This window comes from Castanea sativa, chromosome 1 (genome assembly GCF_040712315.1).
Source record: "Castanea sativa cultivar Marrone di Chiusa Pesio chromosome 1, ASM4071231v1".
NCBI lineage: Eukaryota > Viridiplantae > Streptophyta > Magnoliopsida > Fagales > Fagaceae > Castanea > Castanea sativa.
In genome coordinates, this window is record NC_134013.1 from 16,252,951 (window position 1) to 16,277,556 (window position 24,606).

The following is a 24,606-nucleotide window of genomic DNA, read 5'->3' on the forward strand; positions in this document are numbered from 1 at the left end:
TCCGGTCAGATTCGGCAAAAACCAGTAGATTTCGGCAAAATTCAGTGACGTTTCGCATAGTTTAAAACCAACTGAGACCCAACCGAAAACTGAAGACATCCGACCACCTGAACCGTCTCTTTCTACCGGTTGGCGACGGGTCCAAGTATAGGAGACCTAAAGTGATCAGGTCTGTTCCAAGTTGAGCACAAACCCGACCTGTGGATAGGCCTACCACCAAAGACAAGAGGGGTCCGAAAAATACTTATCATCTTACTAGAATACTTTCTTTCTATTACTCTACTCCATGTGACTAATTTCATCATCGGAGGGTCTTTGGCTGATACCATACTGGTGTCTTTTACTCCATATAACTATTCTTTGTTACAAGATTCGTTCAGTCGTCCATCTGCCCTAGACAATGAATCTAATTGACAATTTTGTTTTTCATTAATAAGTATATACGTTATGGATGTATTTTAGCACTATAAAAAGTGCTTTAAGAACTTCAAAGATTTCTTGGCAAAAATTTGTCAAACGTTTGACAATTTAGCTAAAGAGCTATTTCTCAACAAAAAAAAAAAGAAAAAAAAAAAGCTAAAGAGCTTTTTAAAGGGTTCTTAAACCTAAAAATAACTTTAATACTAGGTTAAAGAAAGAATTAAAAAACTTTATATTATAAAATCCAAAAGGCTTTATATTGATTTTCCTAACTCCCTTTAATCTGAAACAGACTGGTGGGTGGGAATGCAAAAGATCAAGAAAGCTCAATGAAAAAAAGTTGTCTTTGTGTGTGGTTTTTTTTTATTTTTTATTTTACAGCAGTGCAAAATAAATTTGCAACGGCTAAAAAACCGAAAGGATGAAGAAGCACCTCCACTCCACGCAAATCTCAGACAAGCCCCATGGCTCTGTTTCAACCTTGTTCAATAATTTCATCTTCTTCTTCCTCTTTCTTTCAAGGCTCTCATCCCAGTCTCCGCTCGAAGTTCTTCGTCCCAAAACATCAAACCCACCTCATCCCCAATCCCAAGTCTCGTTCACTCTGCACAGCTTCATGGCAAGAGGTCCGTCTCGTCCGTAATTTTTTTTTAATTTTTTTATTCTCTCGGAGGGTTTTCATGTTATTCTGTCTTTCTATTTTACTTGGGCTACTTCTTTTTGTGATTTTGGATGAAGCTTGCGGGAGTTCTAATATTCTCGGCGATTCCTTTCACCGCTGTAAAAGCCATAGCTAATAGCCCACTCGGAGAGTCGCTTCAAAGAAGAATGGAGGAGAGGAAGAAGTTTGCTGTTCAAAATTCCTCCAAGTTTAAGACCTTGTCTGAGAAAGCAAGAAAAGAGAGGTAATTCCGGGTAAGCGATTATACATTGTAAAAGCACTCGTTGACAAAAATGGTTCCTGTTTAGTTATATATTGTTATTAATTTAATAAAGTAAACGAAAAGAGAAAACCAAAAGGTGTCGAAAGTTTTGTACAACATGAAATTCAAAGAAAGCTAGTTGTGGCGTTGCCGGTTGTTGATGCAAATTAGAGTGAGAGAACATGTTTTGCACGGCATCTCCATGCTATAAATATACTAATTCTGCATGAGCAAAGTTGTAGTCTTTCTTCTAAGAGAGAGAGGAAATAGGAGAAGAATGAACATGGTTCGCCCGTACCCCGTACAGCTTACTCTCCACATTGAAAAAAAGCTCTTAGCGGTGATATCTTTACTATTCAAGTGTGTGTTACTGTTCCAATGAAGTCAATGTAGCTATATATAGGAACAAATTGGGCTTACTATGGTAACCTTACACAGCCACACAGTAACCCATGTTATGCTACAAAACCATAGTCTGACATCCCCTCAAATCTCAAGTTGGAAGCCTAGTGAAAACATGAGTTTGGAAGGAAAATCTTCACTGCCCATCCAATGAATTAGGACCCACCAAAAACCCTTGAAAACTATCACTATTGAGGAGGAAGAATCCCATGAAGTGCATGATTTGAAAAACCGAGAAGTGCTCTGGCACAAGAGTACAACTGTGTGCATCTTCAACATTTGTATTGTGTAGCAAGGACAATGGGAGCCAGATACTAGGTTAGGAGCGTTGGTGGGAAGAAAATAGCACGTGAGGGTTCTAAGCACATTTGAGATGTGGAAGGTGTGTTTAGAGCAGGAAGTGCATGATTGGGACAAAGATGATGCGCAGGGTGTGTGTGTGATGCTGAAACAACGATTTTGAGAGGACCTGAATGCAGATATAAGGAGTCTAGGTATAGATGAGATCCCCATGAACTCTTGGGTGTGGGCTCTTATGCAACGGAAGAAGTGACAATGAAGGTTGATGAGGAACAAAGATTGCGGTTCTGATACCACGTTGAGAGAGAGATGAAGAAGAAGAAGAAGAAGAAGAATAAACGTAGTTTGGCCTGGCGGCCTACATCTATAGCAGTGACAATGAACCCAATATAGGTTATATATATAGAATTAGATTAGGTTTAGTATGGTAATCCTAATACCATGGCAGCTTATGGTATTACAAAACCACAGCGGTACATGTTATTCTACAAAACCATGATCTATATATTGTAGTAATGTCCTAATTTATTCTAACCGACTAGTAAGAAATCTAGTCATTCTATTATGAATGCACCCTAATTTATTCTATCAATCTTTGCATTTACACTTTATGAAGCTAGAGTTTATGCAATCGTAACATCTCTGTTAAATGCTCTATAATTTCATTGGTTCACCTGGAAACCTTTCAATGTAATCATGATTTGGTTATTTGGTTTGTGTCATCGTAAAATTGCGGCTGAATGCTCTTCATAGCATTGTTAAATCTTGTTCTTTTTTCCCCTGAAAGTTTTGGACTGTGAGGCTTTGGACTTTCAGCTTTTATTAGATTTTAGTGGTGAGTTTCAGAGACTCATGTTTTTATATCATCCTGTTTTCTTATTAGTGATTTAAGTTTAATGTGTTTTTCTTCAACTTCATTTGCCCAATTATGGGATTTTTTAGCACTTTCTATGGTTACCACTTACAATTAATTGGACTGATAAATTAAATTTGTCATTCATTGACATGGTCAGGTTGATGTTCTTAAATAAGGCAAATAAACTAGCACTTTATGTTGTCTTAGTAGCCTGGCAACTTTTTTTCCTTTGATAACTTGAATTATTTTCTGTGAAAATTAGTAAAGACATACCCGCTGTACTATAAGCAAGAAGCACTAGGTTGGTATTCCTACAATTACCGATGAAAGATTTTCACTTCGTGCAGTTCAGATATTCTGATTCTTTTTGATGAATTTAATGATATAGAACAATTTTATTTACCATATTCAAAAACAAATAGGGCTGTAGAAAATTTTTATTGAAAAAAATATATATAGGTCTGTAGAAAAATTTCTGCTATCTGGTTTTGTCTGTTTAATAGTTTAAGTGCTTAACACTTGTCTGCTACATGCAATGATGCAATACTGCAAATGATCTGTGATTAGATCATATTAGTGTTATAAGAGGGTGGCAGATATGCAAGTACCTAAAGACATTACATTTTCAAATATGTATCCACATGATCAGAGTTACTGTTGAATGTACTTATCATGAGTTATATGTTCACTTTCTTCTCTGATGTTATAGCATGTGGTATGGAGAAGAGCGCCCTCGCTGGCTTGGTCCACTTTCATATGACTATCCTAAATATTTAACTGGTGAACTACCTGGGGATTACGGCTTTGATGTTGCAGGTCTGGGCAAGGATCCTGTGGCTTTCCAGAAATATTTTAAGTACGTTATGATTTTCACTTTTGACCATTGCTGCCTCAATAATGCCTGTTTAGTAATAACCTAATCCTTTGAATTGTTATTTCCATAGTTGATATAGCACTACAATTCCCTCTGAAGTGTTGGTATTTGGATTCAAAATGTCAAAGTTTTCCTGATGTTCCCTTATTATATTAATTTGGATGCAAAATATCAAATTTTTGTGCATTGGGATAAGATAACAACAACAACAATAACAACCAAGCCTTAGTCCTAAAATTTGTGGGGTTGGCTATGGATCTTCAATAGATGAGTCAGGGTCAGCCACAATAGAGCAAGGTGTGAGGTCATGGGTTCAAGACCTATTATGCGTGTGTCTAATAACCAATTCAAAATATTGTATTGTAGTCATTAACTATCCAGGTACTCAGTCATATGCAAAATGACAGAGTTTTGAACTTTGGACTAAAATTAGGGGGTGATGAGTTATGTAGTCAGTCAAAGACTCTGCTATGTGTTGTGAACATTTGCTATCCAACTATTTGACTATCGTCATAAATATTAAGCTATGACTATGAGTAAATTTTTTCCCGACACTCTTGTAATTTACATGACAACTCTATGAAAATACAACGATTATTTATTCCAATTTGCTTTGCTTTGCTTACTATGACTGTCAGTCAAATATGGCTTCCATTTCGTTAAGAATGTCAACTATGAGTTGCATAATCGACAAAGTTTGTTGAGTCTCATGTTTAATTTTCCAAATGATTAGTTTAATCTGTATACAGCTTTGAGATACTGCATGCACGTTGGGCTATGCTTGCATCACTTGGTGTTCTGGTTCCAGAAGTATTAGACATATTAGGAGCCTTTCACTTTGTTGAGCCTGTCTGGTGGCGAGTTGGTTATTCAAAGCTTCAGGTAATTTTCTGCCTGAGTGTATATATCATCATCTGGGGATATGTTCCTATTTGTTCATTTTCTTCCTAATAATTTATGTGCTATATTATCCATTAGTTTGCACATTCAACTTTGAAGTAGATACTCTTTGATTATGGCCTTTTCATTTGCTTAAAGAGATCACGACTTGTCTTATGGGTTCACATCTCAGTCTATGGCTAATGAGCATCTCTCTGATGATCTGATTGCTCATTGGATTGAAATTACGGATATTTTACAGCCATATAACAAGATCAGTTGGGGCGATTTCTAGAAGGGGCCTCGGTTGTGGTTTTAATGTTTTGCAAAGTAATTTTTACTGGCTCCTGATATATAGTTAGTTATTAGTGCCCGGACAATAATATATAAGTTATCAGCTTGTCGGTTTCTATTATTTTTAACTAGATAGGTAATCAAGTTAGTGCTCTGATAGTAATATTTAGGTTATCAATAGTTCAAACTTCTAACATTAACAGTTCACACAATGTTTAATGACTTGTGAATGCTGTGTATATAGACATTTTGGGGAAAATTCGAAGTTTATTAATGAATTGGACGGCTAGGATCAATCAACATGTCTGCATACTGTCTGAGACTCTAAGGTAATATCTAGGTAGGGCCCATATATTATGTATAGCTTGATGTGAGTACTGTTTAGGTGTACAGTAAACATGATGGTGATATAATTGATGATTGTCTAACCAGGGACCAGATTTTGGACAATATTATTTAACAGAAACAGTTTGGACTAAATTTGGAAACCAAGAACTTATTTAATTTTCCTAATTTTAACCCAAGTTGATGTCAAACAAAAATTTGAGAATTAATAGACGATAAGATGAAGAATTAGAGAATTGGATATGAACATATTAAGGAAACAGATTTCTTCTGCAAGGCATGTTTTTAAAGCTTTACTTCTAGATTTGGACTACTCAGTCCTGCTAAACCTTAAGAAATATAGCATTGAAGAGAGAATAGCAAATATTTGAACTCTGATGCAGTATGGGGCTGTTGGGCTCTTGCTATGTTCTATGTGATCTAAGAGTTCAATTTATGAGATGCAAATTTATAGGGTGGATCTCTTCAATGGAAACTAAGGTCATAAATGTTGTTTGTGGAATTTTTTGGAAACACATTAATATATTTCCATGATGAGTGAGAATTGAGAAATATATTGAAATCAAGCTTCTTACTAAATTACACTTCTAACTTTAAAATCAATAATAAATTGCACTTCTACATCATCCTTTCTTCAAATTAGGCAAAATGAAGATTACTAAAATGTCTGGATTTATAAAAAAAAAAAATTGACTGAAACTGATTTGCCATCCTTCTTCGTATCAATATTTTAACATAAGAACTATTCCGCTGGGAAAAAAAGTTCTTTCTGAGAACTAGCCACATGGTAGTTGAACTATTCAACAACTTAAGCATGGTCTGCCCCTCTTGCTTGAGCAAACTTTTGGACTTCACTCAGATTTTTTCTAATCTATTTGTGTTTTTGACCTTTTGAGCTCACCCTCACTATAATCATAAGTTGATTCTACACTTCTGTGAATATAATCTTAATAAGCGATGTTAACGAGAGGTGTTAATGATTTCTTTTTCTTCACTACTTCAATTTCACCAGGGAGATACTCTTGACTACCTCGGCATCCCAGGACTTCACTTAGCTGGAGGCCAAGGAGTGATTGTCATTGCTATTTGCCAAGCACTCCTGATGGTAACAACTGTATTTTGCATTCTTTTTCTTTCTGTATTCTCATAAGACTATCCCCAATTTTATGCTCCCATAATCGTACATTCTACTTTGTGGCTTTGTGCCCATGTAAGGAGTGCAATTATCAATATTAGAGGTGAAATTTTAGTTCATGATGGATTGTCTGAGATGGGGCTTCCACCAAAGCTTCAGGCTGCTTGTTCATAAGCCTTATTCTTCTTTTCTTTCTATGCAAATTGTCACTAAAGCAGAAACTGAAAGTGTACCTGGGACTTTGTCCCAGGTAGATGGTTTGAAGAGATGGAGAGCCAATAACTGTATTTTGCATTCTTTTTCTTTCTGTATTTTCATAAGACTATCACCAATCATATGCTTCCACAATCATGCATTCTACTTTGTGGCTTTGTGCCAATGTAAGGAGTGCAATTAACAAATTTAGAGGTGAAATTGTTGTCCATGATGGATTGTCTGAAATTGGGCTTCCTCCAAAGCCTCAGGCTGCTTGTTTGCGAGCCTTTTTCTTCATTAATTTCTGTGCAAATTGTAACTAAAGCAGAAACTGAAAATGTACTTGAAGAGATGGAGAGCCAATAAGTCTGTTCCAAACTGAATTATTAAAGTTTAACAAATAATGTGCTTTATTGACACTATAATAGTTTCTAAAGATGGGTATCTATTTCTTTGTTGGATATTTTTGATAAATAGGTTGGACCAGAATATGCAAGATTTTGTGGGATTGAGGCGTTGGAGCCTCTTGGCATTTACTTGCCAGGTGATATCAATTATCCAGGAGGAGCACTTTTTGATCCCTTGAACCTCTCACGTGATCCTGTAGCTTTTGAGGAGCTGAAGGTGAAAGAAATAAAAAATGGGCGCTTAGCTATGGTTGCTTGGTTAGGCTTTTACACACAAGCAGCTTTGACTGGTAAGGGTCCTGTACAGAACCTTCTTGAGCACATCTCAGATCCCTTCCATAATAACCTGCTTACCATGCTCAAATCCATGTAAAGACGTTCTTTTGATTCTACATGCATACAACTCCAAAAGCTTTGTTCCATCAAGTTCCAAGGTTATGTATATTAAACAGTTAATTTTTCTCAGTTCACAAAACTATATTCTAGTCCTGCAATTTGATCTAGATGGTTTCAAAGTAGTACTATTTCTTTTGCACACTCAAACAGATCAACCCACAATCTCATAAGTCATACTATCATCAAGGATGGAATGGCATTTGACTATAATCCACTGGTACACAAAGTAGTACTATGCCAAAGGAGCCGAAGGCTAGGTTGTTCCAGGGGTGATCACTTGTCAGTCGAGCTTGGGTTGGGGATCAAATCACCACTCAATTCAAGCCTTTTAGGTGGAGAACTCTCCTACACATTGCCAACTGAAAAATCAGACAAAGCCATCTACACTCCACATTCAAGTGTAGGTATTCAAGTATGCCCTCAAATATAAATTAATCCCTAAAAAAAGGTATAAATTTTCCTTTGTTTTCCAAGAACCAAATAGAAATAGATTGCAAAAAAGTGAATGAAATCAAATTAAACTGATACAGCCAGTCACACAGAAAAAACTTTAGTTGTAATGATATCAATAGAAATTTTTATTGATTTTTGCAATGACCACTGAAGTTATGGAGAACCAGTAATGTTGTGGTGTTTGAAAGAGGTCAAGTAAAATCAGAAGCTATTCCACTCAAAATTTCAACAAGTTGTTGCTATGTATTCTCAAGGAATGGAGTTGAGGGATAGTGCAGGCTGTTTGACAGATGAGCTGCTACTGCTCACCAATAATTAAAAATAAATGTTGATTCTGCCTGGGTTTTGTGCAAAGCCTGCTTGGCTGTTGTTGTTCTTAATCATAAAGGTGAGTGTGGTTTAGCATGGGTGTCACTGTCAAACAATTTTACAGCTCTGCTGAGGTAGCTGTGTCTTCAGCTTTGAAAAGTGCAGTAGAGTTTGCAATTGCTGAAGGTTTTTCCAAGTTATTGTTGAAGGTGATGCATAGGGGATCCTTGATTGTATTGAAGTCTCTCAGAAGTCTCTAAGCTGGGAAGTGGTTCAGATTGTGGATGATGTCTGTGAGTTAGTAGAGAGTAAACCTGATGTTAAGTTCTGCTTCGCTTGGTCTCCAAGGTTAAGAAATAAAACTGCTGATTGCTTGGCTAAATGAGGCCTTCAAAACTTGAGGGCTAACTTCCCATTATAGTTTCTTAAGTTTGTTGGGTCTTTCTCTATGTTTCTTGTTTTCGTTTGTTCTGGTTAGTCTTTCTGTGGGTTTGTTTTGTTGGTGTTTGCCCTCTAGTTTAGCAAAAAGGATGGATGTGATATGATAAATTTGGTGCAAAAAAAAAAAAGTACCCTGAAAAAGTATAGGGGTTTTGATTCTCTTACATCCACACTTTCATATATCTTTTTGCGCATTCACTTTTATGCCTTAAAATGTAGATATTCCTGCATCAATTGTAGATATATGTGTGAAATAGTAGACATAGCACTTTTTATCGTGTGTGATGGGCTTTTGGCCCCAAAAAAGCTGGCAATGGCAACCAATTGAATAAGCTGAAGGCCCACAAAGAACAGCACGTGCAATAATGAATAGCACTCTTGAGGTGGTTGTCCTCTTCAAGATTGTAGCACCATTTACGTTTAGGTATGTGTGTGTGTGTATATATAGGGTTGTGGTGCCCGTTAACCACAATATTTTTGACAATTTTTGTTTTTTGTTTTGGCAATCTATGCCATTTTTTCAGTTTTGTAGGTATTATTTGGTTTTTTTTTTTTTTATAACTCTTTTTGACAAATTTTTTTGTCTTTTTTTTTTTAGTACTTAATAAGCACCAAGCGGTGCTTGTTAACAATTCTTATATATATATATATTAGGAAGGGGTCATAAGTGTGGATAAGTTGTTTATTTTCATTTTTCGGTGTTATTTGAACAACTTAATTCTTGAGGGAGCTAGGGTCAACTGTAACTTCTGAAAATCTAATCTTCAAATTTTAACTATGCATAGTATAAAATTTATAATAAAAAAATTGACAACATTTGCATTAATAAATATGATCTCAATGCATCTTTGATCTTATGCGTTTTGGTTGGGACTTGGGATTAATTGAATTCGAATTATCGGGGTCCAAAGTTGTTTCTTAGGATGTCCCCTTGTTGATGTTATTAGAATCTTGGTGGGGTTGGGATCAAACTATGGTCGAGTCCATCTGAGGGAGGGTTTGTAGTCCCTTATCCCTTGTCTAGGCCTCTCAGCTATTGATTTCTCAGCAGGTAGCCGTAGCTATGGTCGTGCCTAAGTAAGGTTCTTCATAGATTGATCACTCCTACCTTTTTACCTAAAAAAAACGTCTATTACAATCCCCAAAATGAAATTGACTGAATCTAGATCTTGTTTGAATCAATTCTGATGAAGAGAAACTTGTGCCCCATGTTACCATGCTGCGATCCAATCAACTAGAACAAGTCAAGGTGTTATTAGTCAATAAAATAGGGCAAAAACCTAATATAGGTGGAAAAGGCAGGGAATCCAAAGTGGATAGTCAACAAATTAAAACCAATTGTATAAGCATTGGGTTGCTTCAAAAAGTGAACACCTTGGGGGAGGGAAATTCCTATAGATGACTTCGGCCCTCATGTTTTGGCTTTGAAACTTGAAAGTTGACAAATTCTCTTATGTATGGCCGAAAGCTTTTAAATGATTTGATTTTGTCTTAAAATTTGAAACCCCAATAGGATTTTTTGGGGGGGTTTTGGCTAGTAGTGGCCGTCAAGGAGAGAGTAAAAAAATGGCACCATTCTATTTGTTTAATGGCAAAATGTAAGTGATGTTGACAAAAACAGTGAATTGATAACTAAATTGAAAGTTTTAGGATCAAACTAACAACCCATGTAAATTTTAAATGATTAAATCCAAACTCTTTGTATAATAAATTTGGAGGATTAGTAGAGATTCTGTGTTTAGATGCATACAAAGGGAAAAAGTTGGAAGACTTATTTTATTATGAATAAATTATGTATGAACCATTTAACTATTTGTGTATTATGTATGAACTGTCTAAAATAATGGGACTCCGTGTGTGCAGTGTAAGAGTAGTTTTTTAACCATCTTGCTTCTTTTTGTGTTTTTATTGACTACAAAAGCGCCATGCAACAAAAATACAAAATTGACCGTCTTGTTTTATCTTTTATGTGACACAATTGTAGACTTGTAGTAGAGTAGTAGACTAGTTGGTCTCCTCTCCTCAAATTCTTCCGCTAATCCGCTTCCATTTTTTTTTAGAAAACATCAAAATGATGTGTCTTGAAACTGTATTATATATATATAAAATTTAGGACAAACAAAATTATTATGAACATTTTATTTGTAAATTGTTTTATTCTCTTAAATAATTTTTATAATCGAATGTCTCAACTCTCGAGTTTTTTTTTTTTTTTTCTTAGTAGAAAATGATAATGCATTAAAAAATGGAAGAACAAAAGTCTCAAGACATCGCCTGGTTAGGTACAAGCCACTACCATTTGAATTGAAAACAAAATCTAAATCCACAGGCATCCACAGGCGAATAGGTACACAAGCAAATAAAATAAAGTCTTGAGATTGATGAACCTCTAATCTAGCAAGGTTGTTTGCACATCTATTCGCCTCGTGGAAGTAGTACTTAATAGTTAATACAAATCTAGTAAAATTAGGAGACCAACTGACTGCAATTATTCACAGGAGGGGAATTAGTTTAGTTAGAGAAGTGATGATTTGATATCCACCATATTATTAATTCTTATGATTTCCAAAGTGTCTCATGAGTAAGGAGTGAAATAGTCTTGCTAAAGGCTTGACATCACTCTCTTATATCTATTTTTTTTTTTTAAATAAAGCAAAGAGAAAGAGCCAAAGACACTACTAAAAACAATGAAGTATTTACGTTTGCTAATGGGTCGAGATAATATAGTGATATCATATTATCATGTCCTCCTATAGTGTATTGTTCTTTAAAAAATGGATTATTGGATGGGGCTTTGAAGCATCTGGATATTGGAATATCGGTAGAATATTACAAAAATATGACTAGCGAACAAGAAAGGGACGAGTTTAAGTGTAACCATTATCCTTTGAAAACGAGGTTTGACTTGTGAAAATTGCACATGATGTAGAGAGAATGAGAAAATGTGTTTGCCTAGCTGGTGATTAAATTTTTTCATGTGGGTACATGTGGGGAACAAGCGTGCTTAATTGCAATTGCTTCTACTCTATCATATATCTCTGTCTTTATACTTCTTTTTAATGGGACAAGTCTAGCGTAGCTGCTTTTAATTCTTCTATAGTGACCTGCTATTGAAAAACCTCCTAAAATAATGTGCCAAGATTCAAGATTCATGGGCTCTGAATTTGCCACACCACTTACTACTCTACGATTTATCTTTCTACTATGAAGTCTCTCTCTTTCTCTCTCTGATTTGTAAAATGCTTAAAGAGGTGACAGATATCTAAATCTTATCCTTAAGCAATGCACTGCGTCTTGACCAGGAAGACTAAGATTTAACACTGAAATAGACTAATAACATTAACTTTTATATAAATTTGAATTAGATAAGAGTGTGGGACTCTTACCAATAGAGGATAAAATCCTAAATCATGAATTAACGTGGGACATTTATAACAATTTAACAAATGAACATCTAACAATGTTCAGAATAATAAAATTCCTTTATGCTTTCTGTCATCTTTGTGGGGAGAAAACATTATGAGTGTGGTTTCAAGTCATATAACTGAAAAGCTTAACTATTACATAGGTTTAGATTCGTACATGATGAAACACGGATTCGTCAGTTGTAGTGAGGTCGTCCAGCTGGGACCAGACTGATGAATCACGAGTTCGTCAGTCGTAGTGAGGTCGTCCAGACGGGACTAGAGGTCTATTTGTGTCGCGGTGGAAGAAGAAATTCTCCAGAATGGTCACCGGTGTGGTGCCTGCCACAACGTCTCCGATGCCAAAGTTAGTACAAGGGAGTTTATAATAATAGACTATAAGAATGATTAGGGATATCTTGTAATTGTGTTCGTACCTTCTGTTGGCAATGCGTGAGCTTTATATATGTTGTTCTAGATTCCAGCCGTTGTGGCAGTTATTGTGGCTTTAATGCCTCTTTTAGTAACGCTTCTTGCTGAGTAATGGGGTTTTAATATGCCTTCAACGGTTCGTCCAGCTGGTTCTGTAACCATCCGGGGTATTATTGGTGGCATTGAATGATCCTGCTATCCTCGTCAGTGACGTGTATACTTGTTTAAGCTCGCCTCAGAGAGTAGTCTCGTTAGTCCCATCAGATGCCTTTAGTCTCGTCGTCAGTTAATCTCGTCAGTCCCATCAGATACCTTAGTCTCGTCAGTAGTTGATTTCGTCAGTCCCATCAGATGCCCCCAGATTCTGTGGTCGTCATGATGTTCCATGACGACCATAGAAGATGAAAAGGGGTTTGTTTTTTTTTTTTATAATAATTTTTTTTGGCTACGTCAGTAGTGTACATCCATCTAGGCGGAATCTTATTACAAGACTTCGTCAGTAATATACATCTGTCTAGGCGGAATCTTATTACTTACTTCGTCGGTAATGTACATCCGTCAAGGCGGAATCTTATTACCTAGCCATTCTCGATGATCTTTTGGCTTTGTCGGTAATGTACATCCGTCAAGGCGGAATCTTATTACCTAGCCATTTTTTATGATCTTTTGGCTTCGTCAGTAATGTACATCCGTCAAGGCGGAATCTTATTACTGACTTCGTTGGTAATGTACATCCGTCAAGGCGGAATCTTATTACCTAGCCATTTTCGATGATCTTTTGGCTTCGTCAGTAATGTACATCCGTCAAGGCGGAATCTTATTACTGACTTCGTCGGTAATGTACATCCGTCAAGGCGGAATCTTATTACCTAGCCATTTTCGATGATCTTTTGGCTTCGTCAGTAATGTACATCCGTCAAGGCGGAATCTTATTATCTAGCCATTTTCGATGATCTTTTGTCTTCGTCAGTAAACCAACGATCTGGACACTCCCTATTTCGTCCTTTACGTTCGTCCTCCCTCTTTCCCTTTTCTTCCGTTTTCTCCATATCTTTAATGGCGGCTAGCGCATCCTCAGCATTCATGTACTTTTGCGCCTTTAAGAGCATTTCTGCCATCGTCTTAGGTGGATTTTTTGCCAGTGACATCACAAACTCTCTAGACTTCAGCCCTGCTTTAAAGGTTGTCAGCTGTACTTTGTCATCAGCGTCGTCCACTTCTAGGGTTTCTCGGGTAAAGCGTTTTACGTATGACCGCAAGGTTTCTTTCTCCCGTTGCTTAACAGTGAGTAGGTGGTCTGCTGGTCTCTTAGGACGTTGCCCTCCGACGAAATGGCGCAGAAAGGCGCTACTCAACTGTTCAAAGTTATCAATGGATGAGGTTGGCAACTTTATGAACCACTCTCTTGCAGCTCCCTTAAGTGTGGTAGGGAAGGAACGACACATTATTTCATCAAGGGGCTGTTGGAGGCCTAATGTCGTCTTGAAGGTATTAAGGTGATCTTGGGGGTCCTTAAGCCCGTCAAAATGCTCAAGCTGAGGCAACCGAAACTTCGCCGGCACTGGTCGTTCCAAGACTGCCACGGAGAAAGGAGAATCTGTTGCCCTGACCATTCTATCTAGGCTCTGATCTGTCTTCTCCTTAATAGCATTTCTCAGTTCGTCCATCTCTTTCCTCATCTCTTGAAGAAGATTAGAATTTTATTCGTTTGGAGTAGTGGTCCTTCGTCGATCGCTTCTCCCATGACTGTCTCCTTCATCCTCCTGGACAACTCTAGACCGATTCTCCTTATGCTGAAGCTGTTGTCTCATCTCCTGATTCTGCCTGGTGAGCTCTTCCACAGTGGCCGCAAGAGCTTGAACTTGCTGAGCCAAGGCTGCTGAGTCTTGGTTGGACTCCATCTGGATATCGAAGTTGGTAGGAACTGCGCTTTCGGATCGTAGTACGAGAACGTCGTCCCCACAGACGGCGCCAAACTGATGAAACACGGATTCGTCAGTTGTAGTGAGGTCGTCCAGCCGGGACCAGACTGATGAATCACGAGTTCGTCAGTCGTAGTGAGGTCGTCCAGACGGGACTAGAGGTCTGTTTGTGTCGCGGTGGAAGAAGAAATTCTCCAGAATGGTCACCGGTGTGGTGCCTGCCACAACGTCTCTGATGCCAAAGTTAGTACAAGGGAGTTTATAATAATAGACTATAAGAATGATTAGGGATATCTTGTAATTGTGTTCGTACCTTCTGTTGGCAATGCGTGGGCTTTATATATGTTGTTCTAGATTCTAGCCGTTGTGGCAGTTATTGTGGCTTTAATGCCTCTTTTAGTAACGCTTCTTGCTGAGTAATGGGGTTTTAATATGCCTTCAACAGTTCGTCCAGCTGGTTCTGTAACCGTCCGGGGTATTATTGGTGGCATTGAATGATCCTGCTATCCTCGTCAGTGACGTGTATACTTGTTTAAGCTCGTCTCAGAGAGTAGTCTCGTCAGTCCCATCAGATGCCTTTAGTCTCGTCGTCAGTTAATCTCGTTAGTCCCATCAGATACCTTAGTCTCGTCTGTAGTTGATCTCGTCAGTCCCATCAGATGCCTTAGTCTCGTCAGTAGTTGATTTCGTCAGTCCCATTAGTACATATATGTTTCCCTTTGTTTTAAATTATCATCGTAAGATATCCCAAAATTTTGTTAATTTTTTTTAGAACTTTGTTTAAGGATAATTTTGAAAAGTTGTATCTTTTTAATTAAAAAAAACAAGACAATCTTAAAATGTTGGATTTTTTAAACAGGACCAAAAATTTGGGACGAAAATAAAATTTTCTAATTATTTGTCATTTCTTCACGTAAAACTTACTTAGCAATTAAAACTGCTTCAAAATTTTTTTAAAACTAATTTCAATTTGAAAATTCATCCTTTGGCGAGGATCAAATTGTTTCATTTAAGTTCATATTGATTGCCTAGAGATAGTCGTAAGCAACAAAAAAAAAAAAAGAGTTATGGTGTTTAAAAAATAAAAACCCGTCTTTCATGACACGTAAAGCATGACGTATAGTGTTGGAGACGAGTAATTCGAGCACTACCATATAATAAACCTAAACAAAATGGGTTTTTTATTTTATTTTAATGTAGTTCTATAATTTTTTGCAAATAAAAAGCGACAGGTGCCCACAGCACACCGACATCGAAGAGGATAAATGGACCCAGATTGATTGAACATCATGTGGTCTATATGGAATTATTATGCGTCTCAATCGTCCTATTGAAATTCTGGGAATAAGACATGCTTTTTTTTAGGTCCTCTCTGCTAATATGTCCCAACCATTTTAGGCACCTGTTTTTTTGTAGTATAAAGTTAAAAATAAAATTTTCAATAAATCATATTTTTGACCGGAAAAAAGTTTATCTTCAGAAAGAAAGAAACCATATGTGCTTTTAGATAGTGATTTGACTGATTTCCAAGTTAATAATTTAGTTTTCAAAATTTTCCAATTAATCCTCTATTTTTCTATACTGAACAAATAATTTGGGACAGAAGAAGTAATTTATTTATTCCTCCTACCGCTATTGATGAGTTGTTTTACTGGAATTTCAAATTAAAACATTGTTTGCATCAGCGATGATATTATAGGGGAAATTAATGGAAGGATTTATTTGAATTATTTGAAATGTGTAGAATTTAATTTGAAGTCACCCCTTTATACATAAGGTTTAAAGTATAATTTGTCAAAATAAAATGTTATAATCGCAATTATATATATATATATATATATATATATATATATATATATATATATATATATATATATATATATAAATTGAGTATAGGTTACTAGTACCAATGTGTCCAAGTCAAGAGGCAAGCTTAGGATTACTTTTTTTATAATTCGATAGCTAATTAGGAAAGCTTAGAATTGCTGTGGTCCTATAAGTTTACCTTCTTTTTTTTATCTTTTTTTTTTTTTGAGAAAAAAAATGACAAAGTTTGATAGGAAACATGAAGAAGTATCAACCAATTGAAATGTAAAATGATAAAATTTGTCTATAAACTTGATTATAGCTTAAATCTACAAGTTTCTTTAAATAAAATTAGTATTGTTACATATTTTGAACATTTAATCATTATATTACTTGTTTTTTACACTCTTAACACATATGTCAAATTTTGTATCAATTGGATATTATTTACTATATAATCTATAAACTTATTTTTTATGTATAATTATAGACTACAAAAACTTGCAATTTAAATAATTGATTGATGACATAGACATTAATTTTTAATTTTCTAAAACTTTTGCAAGTATTGATAATATAAGAAGAAAATATAATTAAATTAATGGTGGATTTATCAATATTCTCATCAAATAAAAAGATATTGAATAATTTTTAGCCAAACTTTGTCAAATGCCAAATTATGTGTATCCAAGAATTAGTCCATTTTGGATATATACCACTATCAGTTTTTTAAGACTTTCTCCACTTTTCCCATGTGTATTAAACACTTAGTATTCTTACCATTAATATTACTTTTTTATTTACCAATAATCACTCACTACATCAGCAATTTGTAAAAATATTTATATGTCTAGCATTACTCAACATAAAATGAACACATAAATCTTATTATTATTATTATTATTATTATACATTGCACTTTTTCTTATATCAATAAAATTATCTTCTTCTCATCAAAAATAAAAAATAAAACTACTTTCTTTATTAAAAAAGAAAAACAAAACAAAAAAGACACATCACTATAATAATACCAATTTGCTTGCAACTAGCTGGCATAAGTTGTTGTGATTGGACTCGAACCCCCACATACTAGTATAGTATTTGTAACTCAGTGATCATAGTTATTTGGTATAAGGCAATGTAGATTGAAATTTTTAATTATACTAACTAGAAATCATTTTTGTCAAGAATGTCAAGAAATTTGTAACTCAATCGGTACTTCTTAATATTTTTAACCAGATGTTTATGGTTCAATCCCTCTTTCCCCCATTAGACTCCAACTTAACTTCTTAAATTGAATTTATTTTCATAATCCTATTAAATAACAATTAACTACATAATCCATAAAATTGTGAAATTTGGTTACACTACATAGAATTTAGTCTTAAATGATTTGATTTTTTAACAGGGAGCCTCAAGCAAACCTTGCCTTATTTGGTAGTTCTCCCTTAATAAAATTCCATCCCCCTCCTATCTCGCCACCTCTTTTTTGATGGGTAGATGATAAGGAAGGGGGGAGGGGTGAAGCCACAAACACAATGGTAGAGCAAAAAAATATTCAAGTAGAACCAATCTAAAATATATTAATAATTTTTAAATCCATGAAATAACACTTATGTATAAAAAAGAAAATTACATTTAGGTTATGTTTGGCATGGCTTCAAAACCAGCTTATTTTACTATTTAACTTCTTTTGATACTATTCATGGATCTCATTGCACTTTTGGTACTATTTATGGGTCCCACTGTACTATTTCAACTAACTTTTACTTTTATCTACATTACTTTCAGCAAAAAGTTTTCAGTTTCAGCTAAATAAGCTGTTCCCAAACGGACACTTTTAGTTGTATTTATATTATTTAAAAACAATATTTTTCTTTCATTTCTCCACCCTCCCTTAAAAGTTACCATGACTTTTAAGTGGAGTTTATAGTGTGCTTTTATGTTAAAACATCTTTTCCTCTTCCTTATACGTGTGTGTGTGTGTGTTTGTTTCTCAATTAAACATTTTAAATCAAGGGTTTTCTCTTAAATAAATTGAAGATTACAGATTAGATCACAACCATGATTTTTGTAAATATAAAATATGTACACATCAATTGATTTCAAATAAATAAATAACAAATGTCACTTTTATAATAATGACACAAACTAAATAGATATATATATATATATATATATATATATATATTTTATGGATGAAAATGTATGACTTGTCCCTAAATTTTAACATAAATATTATAGAATCTTTTCTTGTATTGAAAAAAAAAAATCATGCATATCTCCCTAGCTCTCTAATGCTTTGTTTGTTTTGATGAAAAATCTTATGTAAAGATAGTTTTTCGTATTTTCTAGTGTTTGGTAGTATTTAAAAAAACGTGTCAAAATAAAACTATCTTTAGTCAATATAAAAAAAGTATATCTTATTTTTAAAGATTTTTTTTCAATAATTATTTTTTGAAAAACAACTATATCTCACATCAAGCTAAACAAAAGAAATTAGAAGATTATTTTTCAACTTATTTAAGATTTCTACAAAACATAGGAAAATAAGATTGTTTTATAGAAAATGCTTTTTGAAAAATGACTCAATTACTAAATAGATTTACTTTTCAAAAAATGAATATATGCTTTAAATGCTCCTAAAGTTGATGAGTTATACATGGTAAAAATGTGGATATAAAAAGAAAAAAGAAAAAAAGCTAACCTATCAGGCTGTCATAATTTGCAATTTGAATTTTTTTAATGGCCCATGTGTTAGGGGGAGGCTAATTTGGAAATGTTATGAAATTTTATTGTGTCCCTAGAAGGACTTAAAGAGAGAGAGATAGAGAGAGAGAGAGAGAGAGAGGTTTGTATAAATTTATTTATTTATTTATAAAATGAAAGGGGCATTATATAAAATTTTGACATAATTATTTTTTGTTCTTAATAAATAAAGGGTGAGGAAGAAAATTTCCCTTCACCATTGCATATACATAGAGTACAATAAAAATCGTTAGACTATCATTCGAGGGACCTCAAGAAAGTTGTTGATAATAATCGTTAGAATTGCAAAAAATGCATTGGTGATTTTACACTGCATTTGAAAAAGGAGGAAAAAGAAAGAGAAAGGAAAGTTAGAGGGGAAAATTAGGTTTCTATCGTTCCGTCAGAGGAGAGAAGAGAAATAAGAAGGAAAATAATACAACTTGGTCCACATTTTAATTTCCACCCAAGTTGGGCAGAAATGGAATAAACATGCAGACGCCAAGTTTGACTTTTAATGATTATAAAATTACATATTTGCCCATCAATTTTCATTCCACTCTCCATTTTATTACTGTAAAAAGAAAAAAAAAAAAAAAAAATTCCACTTTTCTTTCACTTGCAAACCAAACAATGGAAAGAGAAATAATTTTTCTCTTTTTCTTTTATTCTTCCCTCCCCATTTCCTAATACATATATTAAAAGATTTTTTTTTTATTCATTTCTTTTGTGTTGTGCTAGTGTCATATAAAATTACACAATTCACCCACGTGACGAGTTGTACGTGACAAAGAGATAATGGTAGATCCGTATAAAAACATCTTCCTACCATTCACAACTCATTACCTGAGCGAAATGTATTACAATTCCTTTCTTGTTCCTCAGCTTGAACCAAACAAACTATTAAAGATGGCCATGACAAATTGCCAAATCCAGTAAGTTTGACAGAATTAATAAAGGTAAGGAAGAATGTGCTACGAAGGAATATTCCCAGTATTGTTTATTCGAAAGCAATCGGCCAGTAAAAACTAATTGAGGCACATACTATGTTATTTCTACATGTGATTGACTTCCGAGCAAGATAGGCTTCTGTTTTGAACCACAAGCCAAGGTATAGCATGTCCTTCCCATAAAAAAAAAAAAAAAGGTATAGCATGTCCTAGAGTTCAGTGTACCTTACTACCTTGTCTTAGAGTTCAGTGCATTTCTATGACAATTTCGAATGCTTCTTTCTTACGTCAACAAAATATACATTATAATAACTAGTAGAAGTAGTAAACTAGAGAGTAGTTATACTAGTATACAACTGCAGTGAGATATTTCTAATTTTCAAGTAACTTTGGAGTGAAGGCAAAATCTGAGAAAGTGCATTTTTGCTTAACGTAGTGAATTAGAATGTATTGTATGATTAAAAGAAAAACGAGGAATAGGGGAATAGCTAGGGATCCACAAGGACCACAACCATATATTATAAATTGTGACTTGACAGGCTCTCCTATATCTTAATGCACGTTAGTCCAAATGCCAGTTTGAGTGCCCAACATGCACTTATCAAATTATTGTTTGCAAGATAAATTATCCTCAAATAATAATAATAATAATCATTGTTTTCATGATAAATTAAGTTGTGCATGTTACTCTTGGAAAAGGACTTGAAATCTCATGAAACTAATTGCAAACAATAATTACCCCCAACCCAAAAAAAAAAAAACTAATAAACCATTAATTAATTGTGATTAGTGATAACCCCACTCATGTGGCCATATTTATGATGAGAAGGTACCACTTCTCCTCTTAAAACAAGAGGTTTAAAATTCAACTTGTGGGCAAATACTAGAGGGGTTAGCTACCTAATTTTGCATCTCTCGCTAGAATTTTGATAATAGAAAACAATAAGGTTGAAACTGAGCATTAACTCTCTTTTCTCCTCGAATATTTTCATTCACACCACCATTTAATCCAATAGTTTTCCTGTTTTTATAGTAAAAGAAAGAAAATTGGTGTTTTTTGCTTATACTAATTGACTATAAATAATAGTCGGTGATTAATTTTTCTTATTTAAACAATTAAAGTTTATATATATTTATATAGTGCCTATTCTTAGGCTCAAATAGTCAAAGGCACCTATGGTCACCGTCACTTTTTTTTTTTTATGGGGGATAAGTGATGGCTAGGGTCACATTCTCTTATATTTTATTGATGGGTAGGTTTGGGCCCTATTGAATCCGCAAGATCTGTTAAGAGATCGGCAATCGCTTTTGCACAATTGCACTCTCAAAAAGAAAATATTTATGTGTCCCTCAATGAAAATAAAGGCAATTTTGGGGACCCATTCTCTCTCACAAGATTTCAGTTTCACACGGAGGTACTAATCCGAGGCTTTTATTAATAATAAAAATAAAAACAAATACTTAACTTTTTATCTTCTTAATAGATATGAATTTTGAGAAATTAAACATTAAATTACATTTTCTTCTTATATTCTTATTTGTAAATTAAAAAAAATAAAAAATTAATAACTATGTCATCAATCAAATGTTTAAATTTTAAGTTTATGTAGTATAAAATTATGAATAAAAAATAAATTTATGAATCGAATAGTTAATGTGGGGGGGCAGAATGGTCAAAATACGCTTTTGGGCCTTGGGCCTGATTTAGAGGTATTAATTCGTCCGAGCAAAGCCTTGAAGTCCATAAGCAAGCTCTTGTTGGAAGAGTTGGTGGGGTTGTCCGAGGAGGGGCATCTCCTCGGCCAAGTCAAGTGGAGGTTGAACGATGTGTCATGATGTATAGAGGAGAATGCTGGAAGGTCTGTTGGGTAAAGATATGTTCCATACAGTTATAAAGAGGAAGAACACATGAGAAATATCATGGGAAAAGCTGCTACCACCGCATTAAAGACTCTGCACCTACCTCTTTGGTCGCATTAATGGAGAAATGACATCTGAACAGTAGTGATTAGCCTTACAACTATTATTTGAAGACTTCAAGAGGGTGGTAGATGGGACAAGTATCTGAATTGGTGATCTGTGTTATACGTGGAAGATAGAAGAAAGAAAAAATGGGATATAAAAGGAAAAGAAAGGCGTTAGAGGAAGGGGACAAAAAAAAATAAAGAAAGAAAGCACTGTACACATCATCTTCAATTTTAATCTATTATTTGGAGAAGGAAAGACAATACAAGTCATCCTCGGCTTACGTCCGAGGAGAATTTTTATCCATTGATTGTGTAGATAGTGGCAATCTAGCCCACATATTTGTTGTCCAATATCCATATAACCTAGGTTTCAAGTCCATGCTCTACAAATTTGATTGTATAAGGCTTTTTGGGCCTGAACTCACCACGTGGTTAGGTCTGAGTACAAATTGTGCACTTACGATTGACGCCGTCTGTGGGAAATCTTGTGTTAAAGGAATTAGAATACTATGGCAAGCTTAGGTCCGCATCATACAAAGTCTTTAGGGTCCTAGCATGAGGATCATTTCCAACATCTTGAGCGAGAAAGAGATCGAGAGGGCAATGTGCATACAGTGCGCATCGGAGGGAGCCGCTTGCGGGGTGGAAGCAAAATCCCCCATGAGGACGATGCGAAGGCCATGCAAAGGGAGATTGATCACCTGAAGAAGAAGCTACGCTGTGCGAGACGGAGGCGAACACCATCTCTTTCTGATTCTTCTTCTAAGGGCTCCCAAGGCAGTAGTTACAGGCCTAGGTCCAGAACTCCTCCTAGTGAAACTTTCTCACATGAGAAAGACGATCTTCATGGTCGTAGGGGCAAGAAGTCTTCCTCCAGGGGCTTGTGAAACGATGCTATGAGCAGGGCGTTGCACCAAATCTCCAAGTCACCTTTCACACGTAGGGTCGAGAGGGGGAAGCTTCCACGACGGTTCACTCAACCCACGTTCACCATTTATAATGGTAGAACAAACCCAGTGGAGCACGTGAGTCATTTCAATCAGAGGATGGCAGTACACTCTAAGAATGAAACTTTAATGTGCAAAGTCTTCCTTTCTAGCTTGGGACCTGTTGCGATGAGATGGTTTAATGGCCTGAAGGCGGGTTCTATTGATTCCTTCATGAAACTCACTAGGGCATTTGGGTCTCCATTCATCACCTGCAATAGAGTTCCTCAGCCTTTGGACTCATTATTGTCCATGGCCATGAAGGAGGGAGAGACCTTGAAAACATATTCTGATAGATACTTGGAGATGTTTAATGAAATCGATGACGATTTTGATAAGGTGACGATTAACACTTTCAAGGTGGGCCTTCAAATTGATCACAACTTAAGGAAATCTCTGACCAAAAAGCCTGTACAGAGTGTGCGTCGGCTTATGGATCGTATTGACGAGTACAAACGGGTTGAGGAAGATCAGCAGCAAGGTAAGGGGAAGGCAAAGGTTATCCCTCAAGAGAGGAGGGATTTCGGGTCGAATAGATACAATAACAATAGGCCGAGGAGAGATTTCGCTGGGCAATCTGGTTCAGTCACTCCTCAGGTAGTCAACATCGTGTTTCGAGAACCGGTGCACTAGTTATTGAAGAAGATCTGGAAGGAACCATACTTCAAATGGCCTAACAAGATGGTTGGGGATCCTACGAAGCGGAATCAGAATCTCATTTGCCACTATCATTGAGACGTAGGTCATACCACCGAGAATTGTCGAACACTATGAAACCATTTGGAGCAGTTGGTTAGTGAAGGAAAGTTGAAGCAATTTTTGTATCATCCCAATGGACAAGGAAGCCATTCAGGTTCGATTAATCAAAAGAACAACTCATCCAAGCCTCCCTTGGGAACGATTAATGTCATTTTTGCTGCTCCTAGTAGGACTGGCTCTTGTCCTACTAGGGTGATGTCTGTGTCACATACTCTCGCCGAGGAGTCTGGCTTGAAACCGAAGAGAATTAAAGGGAATATTCCTCCCATTTCGGGCTTCTCGGATGAAGATAAGATTGGAACTATTCAACCGTATGACGATGCTCTGGTGGTTACGCTGAGGATAGGGGGCTATGAAGTGAGGAGGGTAATGGTTGACCAGGGTAGTGGGGCTGACATTATGTACCCTGACTTGTTTAGGGGGCTTAACCTAAAGCTCAAGGATCTTACTGCTTATGATTCACCACTAATAAGTTTTGAAGGGAAGACTGTCATTCCAAAAGGGCAAATTCGGCTACCTGTGCAATCGGGTCTGGAGGTTGTGCATGTAGATTTCATCGTGGTAGATGCTTATTCTCCCTACATGGCCATCGTTGCAAGGCCTTGGCTACATGCTTTGTGTGCTGTTTCCTCAACTCTACATGTCAAAGTGAAGTTCCCGTCGGGGGAACTGATTGAGGAAATTGTTGGGAGCCAATCAGTGGCAAGACAGTGTATATCGGCTGCAATTCTGCATCAGGCTGAACCAGGGTCCTCGGTCTCGGCTACGGAGAACTTATAGCAATTAGTGTCTCTGGGTGCGCCCAATGCGGTGACAGCAGAGGAGGCAATATGTGAAAAATTAGAAAGGATTCTTATAGGTGATGACCCTGAAAAGTTCTTTTAGGTTGGTGTTCAGCTACCACACCAGGAGAAGATGGAATTGGTTATGTTTTTAAAAAAGAATGTAGACGTATTTGCATGGGATCCCTATGAAGCCCCGAGGGTTGATCCAAGTTTCATTT

The 24,606-nt window shown here is 35.8% G+C and overlaps 2 protein-coding genes across 2 annotated transcripts; both read left to right on the forward strand.

Annotated features, from left to right (window-relative positions):
- The first annotated feature begins 792 nt into the window (after nucleotides 1-792).
- LOC142638144 (chlorophyll a-b binding protein 7, chloroplastic) lies at nucleotides 793-7,533 on the forward strand. Its single transcript, XM_075812146.1, has 6 exons — nucleotides 793-1,046; nucleotides 1,159-1,325; nucleotides 3,611-3,757; nucleotides 4,525-4,657; nucleotides 6,306-6,398; nucleotides 7,101-7,533. The coding sequence occupies exons 1-6, from the start codon at nucleotides 885-887 to the stop codon at nucleotides 7,401-7,403; spliced, it is 1,005 nt and encodes a 334-aa protein (XP_075668261.1). The 5' UTR covers nucleotides 793-884; the 3' UTR covers nucleotides 7,404-7,533.
- A 15,563-nt stretch (nucleotides 7,534-23,096) lies between these two features.
- Nucleotides 23,097-24,383, forward strand: LOC142620106 (uncharacterized). The gene is made up of 2 exons (XM_075793554.1): nucleotides 23,097-23,264; nucleotides 23,634-24,383. Exons 1-2 carry the CDS (start codon nucleotides 23,097-23,099, stop codon nucleotides 24,381-24,383), a joined length of 918 nt encoding a protein of 305 aa, XP_075649669.1.
- Nucleotides 24,384-24,606: the final 223 nt, after the last annotated feature.

Bases quoted from the DNA above. Each gene is read 5' to 3' on its own strand.
- LOC142638144 (XM_075812146.1), top strand. From the start codon at position 885: ATGGCTCTGTTTCAACCTTGTTCAATAATTTCATCTTCTTCTTCCTCT. The intron at 1,047-1,158 runs GTCCGTCTCGTC...TTTTGGATGAAG, and splicing joins GCACAGCTTCATGGCAAGAG to CTTGCGGGAGTTCTAATATT. The intron at 4,658-6,305 runs GTAATTTTCTGC...CAATTTCACCAG, and splicing joins TTGGTTATTCAAAGCTTCAG to GGAGATACTCTTGACTACCT.
- LOC142620106 (XM_075793554.1), top strand. From the start codon at position 23,097: ATGGCCATGAAGGAGGGAGAGACCTTGAAAACATATTCTGATAGATAC. The intron at 23,265-23,633 runs GTGCGTCGGCTT...CATTTGGAGCAG, and splicing joins CCAAAAAGCCTGTACAGAGT to TTGGTTAGTGAAGGAAAGTT.